The 21,201-nt window shown below is 38.7% G+C and overlaps 1 protein-coding gene across 2 annotated transcripts in view; it reads right to left on the reverse strand.

The window, feature by feature from the left end:
• tmeff2a (transmembrane protein with EGF-like and two follistatin-like domains 2a) overlaps nt 1–21,201 on the reverse strand; it is a 142,086-nt gene that overhangs the window by 110,780 nt on the left and 10,105 nt on the right. For both annotated transcript variants that reach the window (XM_088082989.1, XM_042494882.2), the window contains exon 2: nt 15,598–15,707. In XM_088082989.1, the coding sequence (XP_087939115.1) occupies nt 15,598–15,707 (110 nt within the window). The remainder of the gene's footprint in view (nt 1–15,597; nt 15,708–21,201) is intronic.

Below are 21,201 nucleotides of genomic sequence, written 5' to 3' on the forward strand. Positions count from 1 at the left end.
AATTTACCCACTGAAAAAGAGTTGCAGACTGTGTTTGCTGTGCTTCACAGGCCCAGCAAAGTTTTATTTTGCTTTGGAATAACTTTTGCAAAGCCATACCACCATACCCCTGACACTCAGCAGCAGTTGATGTCAGAGAAGGTGAACGGGAAAAGAACCAACAAACCAACAATAGATCCCTGAGGAGCGCCGTCACAGTGACAAATCTGTTCTGTGCCTGACACTGTGTTGTATTCCACAGACTGCCTGGACAGAGTGTTTGTCAAATGTTGTCTGGGTAAGTGACAAACTCCTCTCCCATGATGCCCTGCCCTGTTTTCCGAACACTGGTCAAGTCCTTACAATGGAAGGAGAGCCAAAGAGAGAGTAGAAGAGGACAGAAATGGGGGAGGGTGAGCTATTTGGACAAGCGAGGAAGAGAAAGAGACAGACAGAGAGTAATGGAAGAGACGGGAGTTACTGTGACAACGGGAAGATGGAGAGAGATAGAGGGAGACTGGGAGGTGGCTGGCTTGTGCTTCTGCTCTTTAACCGCTTGGCAGTCTTCTCTTGATTAGGGCCTAGCCCGCCAGTCCCTTCGGAGTCTCCCCAGCCGAGTCACAGGAGACAGGCTCCTCTGTAATAGTGTCTGACAGGCCAGCCAGAGCCACAGAGGAGCTGACACAGACGCTCCGTTTTTCAGGAGAGACGGCCGACACAATTCCTCCCAAAGTCCCGTGTCTTCCCTCTCCGCCTTGGCGAAATATTCTCAACGTAAAAGGCAGCTCCGAGCCAAAATGTGTTAGAAATACATTTTGTCCCTGATAAGTGTACATCATATACATTATATCTTGGTGCAAGAGCTGAGGTGTAAAGGAACAGCTTCCCTTGAGCACATTTAGCCAAAACATGATGTTTTAATCAAATTGCAATTAAAAAGAAAAAAAAAACAAGATGTGATTTAATCACTTTTGCAAAACTGACTGTGATAATATGCCCTGCACTGATATGGCAGCCCTGAGATGCAAAAATATGAAAGCATAATACATTTGCTTAAGAAAAAAATCAGTCTTGTTTTTCTGTATTTATGAATTGATATCTTAAAATTTGAAGACATGTTTCCATGACAAAAAATCTGCTCACTTTTCTGAGTTAACAAGGTAATAATGTGATTACTTTAAAAAAAGACAGAATTTATTAGATTATAATCTCATTAATTCAGAAAAACAGAGCAGATTTATTTTCTCAAGTAAATTCATTACATTAATACAACACAGAATTATAAATGATACATTTTAGAACAAATCAGTTAGAAAGCATTTTGAAAAAGAAAACAAAACAAAATAATCAAACAGAAAAAAATAAAACTATTTACTGTGTTGGCCAAATGCAGCATTTTTTTCCTCAGGGCAGCTCCAGAATGATTTAAACTTTATGGATTATGAGTTTTTCAGTCTTAGATTAGACAATTGAAACATCTGCTAGTTCAGCCTTGGGATTTCCTGTTTTTTTAACTTTTACATAATTGTAAACTGAACATTGAATATTTAGTTTGAATCACTGATTGGACAAAACATGGCATTGGAGGACATTTAATGAGTCCTTGGAAATTTTATAATTGGAAAAGTAAATTTTCATACAGCTTAGAGCATAAAACCCAATCAGAGCGCAAACTATTTAAGATTTCAGGTAAGTTGTTTTCATTAATTATCTTGAAAAATTGTAGCCTCAGCTTTTTTCTAAGGTAAAATTAGCTGTTTAGCTACCATCTTTTTCACCAGGTGTTGCTGTTTTCTGTTCAGATCATGGCAGGTACAGTTGGTAAAGTAAGGAATAACCTGTCCTACTCTCCCTCTGACTGGGCAGTGCTCTGTGCTACATTGGTTGGACTGGTCAGGTTTAGCCAAGAGAAGTGTAATTGGTTAGGGTTTGGGTAAGAATGTCAGGGTAAGACAATCAGAGGCAGATCAAGGCAGGCCATTCCTTCGCTATCCTAGGAAACATAATTTTGCATCTGGGTATCCAGCAACAACCAAAAGTATGTTGTTGTCATTGCCACCACAGGAGAATGGTCTGTGAATTCATACCATTAGACCACTGAAAAACTGCAAATGACATTTGCCACTTTTTTTTGCTTTAATGTAAAGCTTTTTTAACCCATGGCAATCAGCGTGCTTCTACGAAAGCACAGCAAAAGCAGCAAGCGAGACACTTCACTTTTGTTGAAAACAATTACAAAAAAAAACTACCCAGACTGCTAAAAACTGCTCTGATTGGGGCTTCATACATGCTATTTCTTGAATAAATAATAAAGAAATAATCTATCCCTGTCAGAAAGCAATTAACGGTATAGTAAATAGTACATAGCATGTGTTTCACAAACACAATTATGTCAACAGTACACTCCATGAAACAGAGCAGCATGTGTCAAACACTCAATTCCTTCATCATCACCTGCTTTGTTTGAGCTGCATGCTCTCATAGTCAGACCTAAAATATGTGGCTCAGAAACTTGCCTCCTGTGCTAACTCGTCTTGCTGATTTTAATTGGTATATTTATCATGCAAAGACAAGAGGCGGTGGTGCCTCACCGCAGACACCTCTGACAGGAGAGATGCAAGAACCTCAACAATTAATTGACCCAAATTACAAAAAAAGCGAATATGTTTTCTCACAGTTGGTGTTTGGCCCTGCGGATCGTTTCGGTTTATTTTACGGTCGTGATGAGATATCCGACTCCGATACCTCTGCTGAGACTCTAATATAACAGAGAAGAGTCGTCCTCCTCAAAGCGGTGAAAAATTAAACTCTGTAACCTTTCCAAACTACCCTAGATGATCCAAAGACCTTTACAGAGTTTTTTTCTGTTCAAGAAGTTTCAGTCGTTTTGAAGCAGAACAAAATGCTTTGAACGAAAAAAAACTCCATTCAACACCATTATATTGCAGTTGCAGCAGAAATTTCAGATGGATATCTCAAAACCACAGCAGATAAAATTAAAGCTGTTTGCATGGAGAGAAGCCACTAGGGGTGAATTGAACCTTCAACAGTCCAAAGGCTCACAACTCTCCTACAAGCACAGCGAAAATAATAAGAGGACCGCATACATGGGAGACATGACAGGGAAAGACAGATGAGAGGATGGAAGAAATGACAGTGACGGTAGGACATGCAGGGTTGAAAGCACTGGAGTAAAGAGGATTAGGCTATGCGAAATACTGATGAAACAATCCAGCTTATCTTATTGCAAAAGAGGACTACATCAATTTGCGTAGCCAGAACAAAAGGAGCACTGAATTGACTTTATTCACCAGCCAACACTGTCACCAATGCAAAACAACAAAATTGTGCCTTTTTTGAGATTATCTTTCTTGAAATTTGAGGAAGGGAAATATGCACCAAAATTTTAAAGGGATAGGTCAACCCCAAATCAGAATGATATATTTTTTCTCTTACCTGTAGTGCTACTTATCAATCTTGATTGTTTTGGTGTGAGTTGCCAAGTCTTGGAAGTAAAAATGTTTGCATTCTCTCAAATATAATGGAACAACGTATTTTCATACAACAGTTCCTATGACATCTAACGTATTAGCTCTCCACAAATGGAGTTGTCATATTAAATACTTAATATGATGTTAACTACTTAACTAAAGGTTCCATAGATTAGTTTTAGGCAAAGTATGTTACATAGGTTAGGTTTAAGAAAAGAAAAATGATAAAATAATGGAAAGCTCACTTGGTTTGCACAGTCCCAACACCAGTCTTCTGGGGTAAAGTCCTGTGTTTGTTTTACCCATCCACCACCCCAGATCGGCAGAGTAGGCTGTGCACGAGAATACGAAATACGGGAGATTTCCCTTTCCATATTGATTCAGTAAGGGAGAGTACATTTTATTTTTCAGGACAGGACCATCAGGTATTAAACACATGGCAACATATTCCTCTCTTTAGGTAGGCAGTAGAAACTGTACTGATGGTTACAATCCATTTTTGTATTTGGTGCATGTTTAACACTGTTGTAGCCACAAATTTAGGTAAGTCTGCTTGTTGGTAACATCACAGACAAGGACAGTGCAACAGGTACCTGAACTCTGCTAATTTAACCTTAGTCAAATATCTGTTATTCAATTCAATTCAATTCAATTCAAAACTTCATGAAGGACTCAGCTCATGGAGAGGTCCATGTTAAAAAAAGCAAAGTATTTGCTAAATAGAAGTTGAATAACTTTCAAAAAGAGCCGCTGTTTAGCCACCAAAATTTATCACTAGGACTAATCATAGACTGACATCACAATTGCTTCCTGCACCTTCGACTATTTCAACAGAAGTGGCACCCATAATGATTTCTACAGTAGCGCCCTCAAGAAAAAGGTAGATACTATTTCCTTCTTCTGTCAGAACATTGTTCACAGCATCCCTGATTCTGTGGGCAAATGCAGATTCTGGTACATTTGCTTTCGAAAGGTACAAACAATGTGTGAAAACAGCCTAAATGGAACTAAATGGCAGTCACCTTGTGGTGCTTACAGTGCAAAAAAAAACTAAAAACATAAAAAAAAACTCAACAGCAACATCTTTTTCCAGAAATCATGACCCGGTTACTCAAGATAATCCACAGACCTTGTGAGTGGTTTCATGTAGGATCACCTAGCACCACTGAGCTAGCCAACATCATAGCTTAGCCGAGGAGGACACCATTAATGTTTACATCCCACACAGTTACAAGCCTTTCAGTTTAGATGCACTGTTTGCATGGAGCACTTATCAGTTTTTCTTTTACTGCTTTTAGTAACACCAACCGTTCCAACTAAATTTAGGTAACAGTAAGGCACAAGAATGACTGTTTTGTATTATAAACAAACGTGCCTTTTCCTAATGTAATATTATAGGGATCAAACTACCTCTGGACAAATGTGGCCTTAAACAAATCAACAAATCAAATTGCAACAAACGTAAATGACTTATTCCGAAAAAGTAGGGCTTATCCAATTGCTTTTAGCCTTTAGCTGCGACTTCAAAATAAAGTAAAGGGCCCTCTTCAGCGATCTCATCATCACTCAGCATCAGCTGCTGTAATTGATTTTGTACAGTGTGAAAACAAAAGTGCATTCAGGTTTATGAAAGGTCTGATAAGCAACCCTGAGATGAGGCTGGCATTTTATGTTCTGTCACCTTAGTCACAGATGAATGCTCATCATCATCTTTGTCGGGGTCCCTGCTGCTACAGGCTGTAAGTGCAGCCGCCTCTACGGGCCTGCATCAGGAAATAAATTCACCGTTCCTCACAATCTCAGTCCCAGTCCGTTCACATGGCCCTGGATAAAAGGATGATAAATGAATGCAAATATATGGAATGGGGTCTGCATCAGAAGCCGGTGTCAGTACCACCTGGGCCTGTGTGAATATGTGTGTATCTGTGTAATCGGAGGTATTTCATTATTTTACATAATTGTGTGAAGATGTGTTTCTACGTGTGCTAAAGGAGAGTTGGAGCAAGGAAAGTGGAGGAGGAGGGAGAGGGCGACTAGCGTTTGTGAGTGTTTTTGAGAGGTGTGTACCAAAAGCATTTTCACAAGTCCTTGTTTAGTGCAATATGAAGGACGCGCTGCCCTTCCACACCCTCCCATCAACATCATATGAACCCACATTAGCTCTCATCCCTCTCTGAAGTGCAGCAAGCTTTAGCAGTCCAGCCATCACAACCCAAACATTAGACGGCTTCCGGCAGTGAAAGGCGGGAGAGCAATTTGAGGTCAGGCATTACAGCGAATAGTAGCCACATCAAACAACCAGCAGGGAGCATATTGAAGGCCAAATGTGCTACCGACATTATCTTTTATATAAAGTCAATAACTACGCTATGCTGACTGAACGCGCATTATGATGCATATTAGGATGTCAGAGGATACTGTCTGCACGTATAGTGATGATTTTAAACCACTAATGTGTGAACTGATGTTACATAAGCTGAAATGGTATTTTCTCTGTCTGTGTAGCCGTGAGGGTCCATGTGAAGTAAATGTACTCATGTGTCCACCTCCATGAGGTTCTGGTGTGGAAGTCTGCATGCAGCCCAGAATTTACGACTGTGTGCACCAACTGAACATGTTTTCACGTCTATGTATGTTGACTATAAGTACGCAAATCTAAATATAAAGACTGATATTTGGACTTTGGAAAAACAATGATATGAAGTGCTTCAAAAATCCTAAAACCAAGAAATGAAACATTTTAACACTCCAGGTTCCCTTGTCTCAAAGTCGATGGGATTTTTGAACGGTTGTTTGGCCAGATACCTTGTGGTTGACACAAGCTTTAAAGACTTTCATGTGTTGTTTCAGGCGTTTTAAAAAAGGCGACTGCTAACAGAAAGAGACTACAGAACATCATCATGCCGAGCTTTACAGTCTTGTTGTGGTAGGGATGTTAAGGCAGTTCGTAACACCAAGTTAAATGATGACGCTGATTGACATTTAGGCCAAACGATATACGGATTGAGTTCTGGTTTGGGAGTTTAGGGTTAGGATAACCCCAAATGAAATAGAGAGCCCCAGGCATGAGTCCTAAAACTCGCAAATAAGTTAGCATTTTAGTACCACCAGTTCCCTCACTTTAAAGTCAAAGGGTGTTTATTTAATCAGTTTTTGGTTAGATGCCTGAAATAAGGTTTGTGGTTAATACAAGCTGAAGAGACTTTTACTTTTTATTTTATGATATTAAATATGTCAGTAAATACCCTGCTTGTTGCTATTAAGTGACTAAATGAGACTACAGAGTGCCATCAAGTCAAACACGGCTTTACAGCTTCTTTGTGGTCGGGATGTTAAGTCATTTGACCGTGGTGTAGTTTTTTAAAGCCTAACGTAAGCTATTTACTTCTGCCGATTGCATTTAGGCTTCAAAAATCATCAAAGTGGTTTTAATCTGTGAAGATTATCTTGCCGAACAAAACGTGTAAGTATCATAAATCGGGATGTCCCGATCTGATCCCAAAGATCTGTATCGGGGCAGATCAAGGCATGTTTTCGCTGATGGGGATTGGCTCAATTGAGCAATGCTGAGTGCAGCCTTCGTCAGTTCTCCAACTGTCCTCTCCACTGAGCTCTTGTGTGTGTATAATAGCAGGGACTAAACGCCACCTGAGGCGAATCCCATAAAAAACACAAAAATGCAGTAACATTTTGAGACTGTTTGTTATTTACTCGAGTAATAAGCAGTTGTTACATCAGCTCGGTGTGAGAGTCTGGTGTTATGCTCGAATCCATAGCATACAGTGTTTCACCGGCCTGCACGGAGGAGAGACAGACAGCAGTGCAGAGGTCAGGATAACTGCACCCGCAACAAATTTTGCTTAAGCAAAATGCCAGAAATAGTCATTTATTAATGTAGCCTAATCTGCACAAAGGATGCATTGACACCTACAATAATCACTTAATTGAGTTCATTCAGGTAACTCAGACAAGGCTGCACCTAGGCAACCAACACTGAAGAATAACCTCCAGTGTAGACGGTATAAAGAAATTTACTCCGGACAGCGATAAGGCCAGAGTGGTTGAAGGTTTGTTGTTTTTTCTTTACTTTGACATTTTGTAAAAATAAATAAATTAAGAAACATATTAGGTAACAGCTTTTGTGCAGGGACTACAGAGCTTTTCAGTTATCACATGTAAGCTACTTTATTTATTGATTTCAATAAAGTAAACTTTAAAGTACTTAAAGTGTGCATTTTGCAGCTGTATTTTTTAGGAAAATAGAAGTATCAGATCAGCACTCGCTATTGGCAGATACTCAATACTAAATGACTCAGATTAGTGACAGTGAAAACTTAATTAGGACATCACTAATCATAAATGTTTGTTTGCCACAGAGCTTATTTTCTGCAAAAATGCTAATTCCAATGGAAAAATCCCATAGGTTTCTGACAAGGGAACCAAGCATCATCCCTGGAGCACTTTCTGACATTCGTACATTGACACATTTCTAAAATCCCTTTATGTGCTTTTTTTTTAAGAATTGTGACCATGATACTGATGGGAACATTTAAACATCTCTAGTTATATATCTGCTGACATATGCAGGGACACTCATACAGTATATCTGCAATCAGCTTTCACTCTTGAATTACATAACCATGGGCATTTTTTTGGCAGGAAATGAAATGATTGAAATTGAACACCAGATTTAGCTGTGAAATCCAGTGAGATTAGTTGTATCCGGGAGCTAACATCTCCTACATTTTGAAAAAAGGCAGGCTTTGTGCAAATGAAATGCAAGTCTTCTGCACTAAAGGACAACATAGGATGTGGGAGTTAGGTGTGAGCAACCAAAATTCTTTGGGTAATAGGGAAAGATCACGATCATGGGTAAAAGAAACCAGCGTTTACAGTCTGTAGAAGACAGAATGTGCACAGCGGTCTGCCACCCACTCAAACCTCCTCCTAAGAAATTTGCGGCCGAACAAAATGATGCTTCTTTTGTTTTTTCTGCTGAAAGACAGCATACATGGTTTGCATGCCGACAGGTCAGCGACAGTCTCAAATGTAATAACAATGATTTGGACTCAACCAAAGAATGTTTCTATTTTACATTTCATCTTTATTGTGCCAATATGAGCATCAAGCCTGCCACTGCTGACTACAATTCATTTTTGTGACTCAAAGTCAATGACTGCAATGGTGTTATAAGACACTACTCGATGAAGCATTCAGTGAAATCTTTAGAGCTCTTGTGTTTTTAAAAATAGCCCCAAGGAGGAGACATAAACTTCTCTGAGTTATGGTGATTTTATCGTCTTTTCATTTAAATTTAAATACCATTTAAACACTTTCCTGCACTCTCACATTGGGGTAAAAAAATGGTTTAATGCATTTTGAATGTGGGTGAAACCTCATTCTTGGAGCCTGCAGTCGCAATAATTATTGTATTTTTTAGCAGCAGAATGATGGAATTTACCTGAGCAACTGAGAAATTTTTTACGGATATTTGAAAATTAATGGAAAAAGAAATATTTTAATACAAATACTGTAATTCTGTTTTTTTCCCAATATGACTCAATCATTTATGTGCTAATTATTATTATTACTAGTTCAGATTCACCAAAGTCACACAATAACACAAACTAACTGATAGAGTAAGCAGCCGACCAGCAGCTATGGTGTTCAGCTAGATTAAATATCCTTTTTCCTCTCAATTGATTTTGGTGGCTTTGACGAGAGCACAGATAGGAAGCACACAGAAAGCTGTCTGACAGAAAGGGTATGAGATGGAAATATCTTAAACATAACGTACACTTAAACTGTTATTGATTTTTTTAGGAGGCTAAAATACATTTTGCTGCTGTCCCTGTCCACAGCAGCACATTGCTTAGCTTCAGTGTCAATACTCCTGTGCCTGTTTTCCCAATGTGGGGGCATGTCGACCACCATCTATTTTTGTTATTACACAGGCTATAGATAAAGGCTGGGGTGATTCATCTGTGTAAAACGTCATCATCGTCACCATCATCATTCAACATGGCACTATGAACTGAACTGCTCTAACAAAATCCTTGCAAACAAGCCGGATGTCCTCTACCATGCCACGGTAAGCATCCTGCAGGGTTAAGTAACAAAGCAACAGTGCTATGTGCCAGTGAATCACTACAAACATTTTGGTGTGATTGTCTTGTTTGCTCTGCATCATTCTGGGGTCAAACCTAAAGATATCCCAGCAGTCAGCAGGCTGTGTCTCTGGAGCCACTGCTCTGTGTCCTGACTGTGAACCAAACTTCAGACATTATCCAGGCGTCGTATATTGGGACGAATCAGTTGGTGTGATCTTTCTGGTGCCAACCATAGATAAAAAAACATTTGCATTCACTTGCTGAACTTTCTTGTACGTATTTTATTGACACGTAGTAAATCTGTCCTAAATCTGGAAGACTGTAAGTACTTCCTGGCCTGTAGTTAGCAGCGCTGAGCTGTAAGTAATCCTGACATAAATGACCCATCACATTACTGACATCTGCTGTGATCACATCTGTCTCCCATTCATCTGCAAAACCTTCCACAGGAGTCTCCTTAAACGTGGGACGTTTCCACAAATATTTCTTTCCCAATCTGTTGCAATGTAGTAACTCATTTGTAAACAAACCTGCTGCATCCATCCCAGTTGTCCAAGTCCCTGCCCTTTATGACTTGAACGCCTTTCAAAAAAATTATCTACATCAAGACTTGTTTCTGCCAGTTGAACTTTCAAAAGATGTGCAGCTGGCACACATTTTACTGGATGCTTTGCTTGTGTCTTTTGCCAATAATTTTTATTTCAATGCAGTGCATTTTCATGAATTTTATCCTGTCGGCCATTTATATTTCCAGCTGGCAGATTGTCATATTTTTCAAATGTATGTATAAAAAATGTTTGATAAACAATAATTGATAACTTGGAGGCTAATATAATATCACATATATTTTGAAAAAGAATTTTAACATTAAGGTTTAAAAGTTCTAAATTAAAACACATACTAGGTATAAAAATAAAGTGAAATACATACAGTGCACAAACATTCTATTTCCTGCTTTAATGCAAAGTCCTTTTCAAGACCTGCATGTGTCTCTGAATCATTATGCTGTGATTGGTGAGTGTATCTTTGGCCACCTTGCTTGCACTGGCAAGTTGCACTAAGGAGCTTTGACATTTCAGCAATGTCTTCACCAGTAGATAACATACAGCTCGAGTGTGTAAGATTTAGTGCCATCTATTCATGAAGTTGCAGAACTGAAATGTCTCTCATGTGCCAGGCATGTAGGAGAACTATGGTAGCCATCGTAAAAAAGCAAACACCTGAATGGCCCTATCTAGAGCCAGTGTTTGGTTTGTCCATTATGAGCTACTGTAGAAACAACATTGCAGACTCCATGGATGAGGACCTGCTCCAATAGTAGATACAAACAGCTAATTCTAAGGTTACGAAAGCTCAACTTTTCTTATTTTCAGGTAAATATGCACTAAGAAAAACATAGTTATAGACATTATATACTAGGTGTGGACGTGGTATTGCAGTATACAAGGTTGTTAAGAAAATACAGATTTTCCTATTGCCATGAAACTGATTAGGAGATGATTTACTGTGACAGCTCATGCCACCAGAGGTCAGTCATTACTAATGGAACCAGCAGCTAGGCTGAAAAAGAGTGGGCGGGGATAATGTTACAGGACTAAAGGACTAAAAGTTTGGAAGTACTGCCACATATGACTTGATCTTCTTCTGACCTCCTTCAACTACAAAAGCACATTATTGGCCACATGACTTTATTCAACACATCATCTCCGTGCAGCCCTCTAGTGTGTCGGTATCGCAACAATCAGTCCTCTAGCAACATTTTTTTTGCACATTTTTATCTATTCATTCGGTCATAGGTATTTTTTTTCCCTGGCCTCCATGCTGCTGTCTAATGTTTTCTTTTTTTTCCAATTCAACTTCATTGAAAAGACTGAATATTACAAAGTCAGACATGACAGAGAATAGAAATTGACAAAAAGACAAGTGACAGACTGAAACTGAACAATGAGGAAAAACCAAACAAAAAACAAAACAGAGACATTTTGAAATCATATAGTAGACACATTAATAAATGACAGGTTATAATGATGTATAGTCAACATACTTTTCTTGTCATTTAAATGTTCACGAGACTTTATCAAACTTAAAAATCTATTTAAAAAACTGATTTGTTGGTCATCAGTATTCAGCCTCAGCAACACTTGACTAATGACACACAGTACATGCTGCAATGACTTCTAACACCAGTAACACGGCTTTAAATAATAAAAAAAAGATTCACAACTATCTTATAGTGAAATATCAGGATGGTATAAAGGTATGAAGAAATAGACCTAAGCCTATAATATATAATTTTCACCAAGAGATGCCCCTAAATCCTACAAACTGGTCCTTTAACAGTTATTGCAAGACAAAAACTAATCGAATTATGGACTAAATTTGTCAACAATCCTGAAGAAAAACAAAATAAGATGCACCAAAAAAACTACCCGGACAAACCACAGAAACATGCATGCATATAATTTCTGTATTTAAACTGCACTCATCCAGAACTCTAAAAAGAAAACAGCATGCAAGAAAGTCAGAGCTGCATACAGTTTGTGTGTTATGAAAAACAATTTATAGTGACTCCCAAACCCCAAGAATATTTTACAAAACAACATTACAGAAAGCAATGAAATGTGCCATTTACCCTTTGGTGGACGGTTTTAGCTGAAGTGTTTCACAGCGCCACGAGCTCACATATTTTTAGAATGTATGACTCTTTTGGGAATCAGCACCGTGACCTGACATTAACAAACCCAAACTGGCAACAATAGCTTTTCCCAGCAGCTATTGTGAGATGAATTACAAAGAAATGTGATGTGATTAGTCAGGGTATGGCGTTGTTTGACGAAAAAAGCAACTCGTTTTCAGGTACGGGAGAGAGTGTGTTGCTTTGCAGCAGTTTGACTCCGGTTAGTGAGTGAAAGTCTTGGCTCTTTCAAGAGCCAGTGTGAGACGAATCTAATGCATCTTGGCAATGAATAGTGTCCATTGATTCCACCACATCAAACTCACTTCCTCTTCACAGAGCCCCTTGCATGTCTCTTCCTTCGGGTTTTTTGTGTGTGAGAGTGTGCGTGCACGCGTCGATAGATTCTGTTAGAACAAAGAAAATCCATCCAAGATGAGAATTTATACAACTTTCATGTCTCCTCTGACAGTCCTGAATGAACCGCCAACAGGAGAGAAATGTTGAAGCTATTTATTTGACACTGATTGAGAGAGACTGATTATTTCGAGGCACGGCAACGGTTGCGTGGCTAGGAAGGTCATGTTTACGTTGACTGATGAAACAAAGGAAGCCTCGGCACAAACAAACGGAAGATGCATAGATGAGTTGACCTCAGACCCCTGGTATTAAGCCAGAAATTGTGGTATGACCTGCTCTTTTCTGAGAGCAGAGAGAGCGCCTCAGTGCACAGCGACAGCAGTATCAGTGTGAGATCTCCTGAAGAGGAATGGAGCTGTAATGTCATTTATCTACAGGCCTCTGTTAACGTTTGCTCCCAGGAAAGTACGAAATTGAGATAAAAGCTGGTGACCAATCGAGTGTCAGCCTGCCTAGTGCCTGGCTGCGCTGATGACGTGCTGATAAAAGCGACGGATGAGAACACATGCTACGTCTTCAGATCTCAGTGGCTTCATTTATCTAGGGCCCTGCATAGAATATTAGTCTGCAAAGCTTGCAAACGTTATACCAAAATCAATACTCGGCTGACTGGTTTGCTCCTTTTTTATTATGGGCCTGGTCGTAAAGTTAAGTATGAGTCATTATCAAGAACAGCATAATTTCCCAGATTTATGCCATTAACGAGGGCCTTTCAGTCTCTGGTCTCATAAGTGGCAGTCTTGCTTATGAATGTGTAGAGCGTACAGTGGTCCAGGATAGGGACATGGGGTTTCACAGGGAGCCATAAACCACCTCCTCACGGGGCTAATATTGTCCAATCAAGACAATGGACTTCGATCCAGCTTATTATATAGAAGTCTTTAAAAACATTGTTTCACTTTAATAATATATTACCCTTCAACTTAGCATATGTTTCCAGCAACATATGTTTTTATTAACATATGCTCTGTCTGGCTGAGTTTTCTAGCTCTACGGCCAGCTTTTTCTTCTTCAAGATCACTTCTGATTTCTGTGAATCACAGTGTGTAAGCACTTGACGTGAATCACTTTAAGTTTCAAGTAGAAACAGTAACATATGTTTTTATTAGGATGTCTCAGAACATGCTAATCCAAGCTTCCTGTCTTTCATGCCTCTTCTCAGCAGTTGTTGGTGTACTATGTAACCATACACTAATTTCTACTATATATTGGACTAAAAACTCTAAAAAAAAAAAAAGATAATTGAACTTTTTAGCAAATTCTTATACAACTAAATACTATAGCAACCCACAACTCCTGTCAGAATCCCTCGACTGAACCTTGACTAAGCTTTGCCACCCACAATCACAATTTTTGAAACAACAGAGTGCACTAGTAATGAATCCTAAAACTTGCAATTTAGCATTCCCAGTTCCCTTGTCTCAAAGTCAATGAGTTTTTGGATGGGGTTTTTGGTTAGATCTATGAAATAAGATCTGTGATTAACACAAGCTTAAGAGACTTCCATGGTTTGTTCTACGGCATAAAATATGGCAGTTAATACTCCATTTGTGGGTTTTGAAGACAAATGTGGTTGCTAACAAGTGGCTAAATGAGACTACAGAATGTCATCATGCCGAACACAGCTTTACAGCCTTGTTGTGGTGGGGATGTTAAGTCTCAGATTGTGGTTCATTTATAGCCTATAGCCTGCCGCAAGCTTTTTACTTCAGGCGATTGCATTTATGCTACGAAAATCATGAAAGTGGTGCTCATTTGTGAAGATAATCTTGCCAAAGAAAGCGTGCAAGTATCATGAAGGTTTGTTTGCCACAGAGCTCATTTTCTTTATTGATCTAAAATCCGATGGAAAAATCCCACAGGTTTTTTGATGAGGGAACTTGGGTGGTGCTAACTTCTGTGTTGGCCTAAAGAAAAATGAGCTTTCACGCTTATTTAAGGTGACTTTGTAGGAAAAGAGTTACATAGCCTAGTTCTTTCGCTGATTGAGACTTGCCTAAAAAGCTCTTATTTTTGCAACATTTCAAAAGTTTGCTTAAAATTTGCTCAACATTTTTTAATGAAAACACTGCTACTGAGTCCAAGATTTCAGACAGAAGTGGACAAAAGCAGACTTCACATTTTAAGCAAGTGACTGTCAGTTTTGTTCGCTTAAATAATTACAGCTGTCACTGGCAGATGTTATCGGCTGTAGCTAGGTACTTAATTAAGCTAAAATTTGCTCCATGAACTGATTGAAAACACTGTGTTCAGCTCACTTGTTCAAATCTTCAAACAGTATCCTTTCACATTCAACGTGACGTGATAAGACGCTTTTAGGATGAGGACTGACAACCGTATTTGACAAATCTAAAGCATAATTGTGGTATTGTTGGCTTGGGTTGCTGGGATGTAAACTTCCTCAAATCCAATAAAGCCTCACAAAGCTGCTCATACACTCCGCATTGGAGACAGTGGAGAAATACGACTCAGTGAATGTTTTATTCATGAACAGGGCTTTGTTTGTTTTGGGGTTTTTTTTCCATATAGCAATTAATGAAATTGCCTTGGAAGTAACACTTAAGTAGGGAGTAAGTTAGTTGTGCTAACCTTTGCATCTTGCATATTAGAGCGGATAAAACCCTGTTTAATCCATTTCTCACACGTCTGCTTGTGTTTTTTGGGTCAAAAGTGGCTTTTAAAAAAGACACCACCCTTTTCACTCTTCAACTAAATGCAGAGTAATGTTCTTTCTCCAGCTCCAAGCACACTGCTTCAACTTGCAATAAAATCCAAAGCTTTACAGGTCTGCTGTAATTAGTTATGGTTGCTAAACTATGATCGGACAGTTGCCTTTCGGAAAGGATTTTAATGAATATAATTAACACCAAACATTCCGAAAAAAACAACAGTAAAACAATGACAGAAACATCCCAGGTCTTACCTTGAAGTCGCAAATGCACGTCACCATGTTCCCAATTCTTAGACACTCTCCATCGAACTTGCATGTGTTGGTGTCGCACAAGAACAGATCTGTGTCCCGGTCATCAAAACCTGGAGGACCAAAGCCAACAAGAGAAATCAGTGACGAAGTGTTTCTCTGTTCAGCCCTCAAGCATCTCTAACCTGAGCCCCGTCCAGGGTCGTCCATAATGAGCGTCTACCATTAGTCATGGCTCCCACAGCACAATGCTCTCTTTGATCACATACTGTGCACTTTAAAAAGACAATGCTAGTACACATCCTTGTCCTTAGCTGCCAAAATGATGAAATACATGGAAAAAAAACTAGTCTCTGGTCTCTACTGAAAGCATGAACAAAAGATATTTCTTCATTTGGTGTTGAGATGATGGCGTTGAACAGCACTGTTTAATACAGCAAGTCCCATAGGTGTTCAATAGCGGTGACACCTGGTGACTGTAGAGGCCGTAGCATATTATTCACATCATTTTGCGCCTCGTATAGAAGCACTGATTGTCTTCTCATTTATTCAGGGTTTTCTTGTGATATCTGTTTGTGCAGAGCGAGGCTTACTCCAGGGCGTTGTCCTGGTGAGGCAAACCTGGGATATGATCCGATTCAGGCTGCGTTAGGGATCTCAAATGACTCCAACAAAGTATCCTGAATCAAATCAAAGAGTCACATGGGCATGAGACTAGACTGGGCTCGGGGCTATTAGTCTACCTGAACTGATTGCTTACAAAAAGCAACCCCATGTACATGCAGGCTTATGCATTTCAAAGTACATCCAAGCGAATTTCAGCTGACATAGAGCTGGAAATGTTTTTGTTAAAGCATTATGATTTATCCTTGTGGGGCACTTACCCTGCAGTATAAACTTGTTAATTCAAACGTCAAAGGAGCAAAGGTGATTTTTAAGTTTGCTGTTGAAGTAAATTCAAATTGCTGGTGAAAAAGTTCAACTCAATTTAATAGGTAACTGGAGATATTGGCACAGGACACACTGATATTGAGTCATGAGGATGAAAACATTTCCAGTAGCATTATCTTATTAAACCCCATGACTTCAGCTGTTAAGGTGGAAATTTAATGAGATAAAAAAAACATACTCTGTGGTTACTCTGATGATGAATTACTAATTACCTGATGATAACACCAAGGGGGCTGATTACACCCTGTTTTGGGATGTTGTGTAGTCCTGAGATACAGTAAGACTATTTCTTTTGTGATTATAATTTTGTTCACACTGTGTGTGTGTGTGTGTGTGTGTGTGTGTGTGTGTGTGTGTGTGTGCGAGCGAGTGCACGCGTGTGGCTGTGTTTTGGAAGGCTTAGTGTAAAAGTCATTATTATGCATCTATAAAATCTGCAACATCAGCTTTACGAGACACTAGAGCCTGACTGATATAGCAGTTATATAAGCTTATCACAGATATGTCAGTATCTGCATAAATCTGCAGATATGCAAAACAAAATTACAGTATATTCATAAATGATAGGCTGCTTTGCTGTTTGTGGTTAACCCACAGCTTTTCTAATGCCAAGTTTAACATTTTGCTGTTGTATGCTTTTGTTTAGCATTTATTATATTTGATTTAATCTTTAGCAGTATAACTGTCACATTTTAAGTATCCCTGCCCAAACTCTTTGTGAATGTGTTGATGACAAAGAAATATAAGATATGTAGTTATCAGACTTAATAGTTCATCAAGCTTCGGTTGTTCCCTTTGGCTCAAGAGCACATGCAGGGCAATGAACCCGACAGACTAATTGTAGCTTCGTCTTGTACTGACACAATTTAAATGTCATTATTTGTATGTGTCTTCAAAAACATGATGTTGCTTAACAACTTACGTTTCCCAAATTAGCAGCCCTTAAAAGAGTCATGGTTGGGCGTACCTGATATAACATTACGACATGATGTGACATGATGGCATGAAGTTACGTACACAAGTAATTTAACTCAAAAATGTATTTGATTTCAAAAGGAACATGAACAGGGGTCTCCTAGGTTAAAGCCCTGTGTATGTTTGGCCCATCTATCCACCCTGACAACCTCCCTATGCAGACACTGTCATTCTTAACTCTACGCATTGGTTGTATAGAGAGAACTTGACAAAGTGTTGAGCCCTGTTCATTCCTATGAGAGTTGCTCAGTGGCGCATAAAGCAAAAAAAGTTTGACTTTGCAGGTACAAAATTCTCTTCAGCACTGTGTAGCCCACAGAGCGGGCGGACAAGAGGTTTTTGCTGGCTGAGCAGCTAACTTCTGGTTTAACTTGAATGGGGATGAAATTATTGAATAGTGGTGTTGTTGTTTTTCAAAATGTTACCATATTAAATGGATCCAATGCTGACAATGGATGGAGTCAATTAGCTGGGGTTGTGGTGCTAAAAAAATGTATCCACTGATTTACAAACATCTCTTTCACAATGTAAATCTATAGGTTTTTTTTGGCCCCATGGCATCACATGACAAACCCAGAAGTTGTAATTCCATTTTTGGCCACTAAGTCAAATTTGCTTTAAAGGTCAGGACTGTTCCTGGGGGCTTGATATGACGTCTCCTGAAAACCGCAGCCCATTGTTCACATCATCACCGCCTCCTAGCTCAAGATTACGTGGGTTATGTTAGAATTACACAGTATTACTTTTTGTAGGTGTAAGTATGAACGGTGAATGAGAACAGCCTGCTGGCACAAATAAGCCAATTACTTCTTTGCATCTCATATTCTGAAGAAATGACAAACAAAATAAGCTTGCAAAACAAGCAAAACAAGACCAAACCAGCCAAACAGAGAACTGTGGAGACTGATACACTGACTAGAGTTAGAGATGCAACACTTTATGTTATTGTCCCTGCTGGTTAGGATAATAAACTAAAACCTGAGAAAAAGTTTGCAGCAGCATTTGGGTGTGGCAGTCAAAACATATATATAATGTTTAATTAAGCATTAAATATGACAAATACTGTAATTCAAGAGGAGCCTGAAATCCAGAATGCGTGGTATAACTGGAATCTGAAGCAGAGGATGAACAAATATACTTATCTTTGATGTTCGCAGATGTTCAATGCATGGTTTGTTTCTTCATTTGTCTCAGTTCATGTTCAGTAGCCTCACAGAAAAAATTTAAAGCTGTGAATGCAAAGTATTTTAGATGTGTCTCAGATCAAGGGAATATAAAATGAACATATCGATGCCCAAACATCTTTTCAAAGTGATAGAATTAAATTTCAGGTAATTTAATTAACTTTATTTAATCTGATTTCAGCTCTCCGAAATGAGAGCTGAACTCATGTTATAAAGATATTCTCTTTTGACATGATGTCCGCTATGGGGAACACAAATGTCAAATTCACCATAGCTCTAAATGCAACCAGCTAACAGTTAGTGTTACAGTTATCTCCAACTTATCTCAACTATGGTCACTTATGGCTCTAAAAATCTAAGATGGCAAGTCAAAATGCCAAACTCGAAGCTTCAAGCTTCTCTCAAAGCGTGTGGACAGTACTGGTCCATAAACCAATGGGTGACATCACGGTAGATATGTCCATTATGTTTGCATTCTATGGCTAAAATACAATTAAAAACAGTTTAAAATAAATGTACAGTTCTACTGTATAAGTGATAATCACTTCCACAACCTTTATAATTTAAAGTTTTACAGGTGCTATTGATACAAAACCTCACAAGTGCTGTACTCAAATAAAAAAAGTTTAATGAGACTCAAAATGAACCCTATTGCTCTGGCAGAAAACAGGCAGATTTTATCACCCCACAAAAAAACTATTCACCATCGACATCACGAGCCAGATATTTTACAATGCTACTTTCTATTCATAGAAATTCTTATTATAATAGACACTTAGACTCAACACCTTCTGTAACCTAGCTGTAATAACCGATGCCCTTCCCTACTTCTAAAAGCCCTCCTTGGCATGGAACAACCTATCAGGCAATAATACCCCATGGAAGAGAGGCCCAATGTTAAAATGAACCTGCTATTTGCCAGGGTCCTGAATGACCATAAAGTGCAAGCTCTCTGTGCAAATATACAATCATCGAGCCAAGAACAGTGACATGAGAGGTCTCGACGCTTGGAGTGCATGGATGGAACAAAGCCCTTAGCCCAAAGAGGGCCAAACGAGGCAATCTGGACAGCCGCTAAAAAATTGGCACCCAGGCAACTGGCATGGTGATTCCCACCGGAGAGAGGCATTGTTATGACGACAATCATCCTACTGGCTAGGTGTATATAAATGGGAAAACATCAGATCCTTTTCACACCAGCTGGTGGACTCTTAGTCAGAAATGTTTTTTGAGTGATATATTTCCAAGCAACTAATTTGGTAGTTTGATAGTTCTGCTTTTATTTTTCAAGGTTTTTGGAAAGCCGACAATGGAAAACCAAAAAAGAAGCTATTCTTTTTATATTTAAGGGAAAAACAAAGAATGTGGCTCCTCCTTGTGCCATTAAAATGTCTTTTTTACCGAGAAACAGATGTGCGCTTGGACATCTCCAGGCGCCAGTAAGAAGAACACATTTATCACTTGTAAACAAAAACTTAGAGGGATTCATTACAGATGGAGTCATCCTTACAAACAACTAAACAATAAAGACTCATAGATTAAACAAAAAAAGGCAGTTTCTCTACACTAGAATCGCAAGAGAGATTGTTCCTGTGAATGGTTTACAAGGTTGCAAGTGACATATCTGCTTTTGTTATGCATGTCAAGCTTCTGAATGGAACAAGTAGAGAACATAATAGAATAAATCTCCCAGATGATCACCTCTCAGAAACATCAGGGCCAACGGGGTTTCTAGCTTCAAAGAAAGGTCTACGCAGATCTCAATTAATTATATACTATACTATACTATGATTGCCTTAAAGCAAGTACAAATATAGATTTACAGTACTGGTGCAACCTGAGACGCAGTTTCTCCTACATGTCACATACAAGCTCAGGGAATACAATATTATATATATATATATATATATATATATATATATATATATAGATAGATAGATAGATAGATAGATAGATAGATAGATAGATAGATAGATAGATAGATATTCTTAAAATGCTGTTACTGACACAGTAATAAAAGTCACAAAATCATTCTAACATGCAATTTAGTTTTCAAGGGATGTTCTTTCTTTCTTTCTTTCTTTTACCCATAATACAAATTCTCCATAGCTACAATTCCTTTTAGATTCTCTCAAGAGGCAGCTGTTTTAAATTCTGCAAAGTGCATAAGTTAAGAAAAATATCAACATCACTATGAACAAGATTTGCTGTTAAAAAGCAATTTCTCTATGCCAGAAAAACAAAAGCTTTTGTCATAAATGTGTCTAAAATAAGGGCTGTCAGGGACATTTTTCCTACAGTGAAACTTATTGTGTTTGTAAGAATCAGCTCAGAGCGTAGTTTAAATCTAAACATGATAAGTGGATTTCTTTGTTCAATAGCTCCTTTTCAGATGTCCACAGTTTGAGCTCCTAGGTTTGTCCAAAGACAAATCGCTTTCCTTGTTGAGTAGATAAAGATACTAACCCTGACAGCTCTGCACACCCATTGAGTTTTT

The sequence above is a fragment of the Plectropomus leopardus genome, chromosome 10, assembly GCF_026936395.1.
Source record: "Plectropomus leopardus strain MGB_pleo_1.0 chromosome 10, ASM2693639v1, whole genome shotgun sequence".
Classification (NCBI taxonomy): Eukaryota; Metazoa; Chordata; class Actinopteri; order Perciformes; family Serranidae; genus Plectropomus; species Plectropomus leopardus.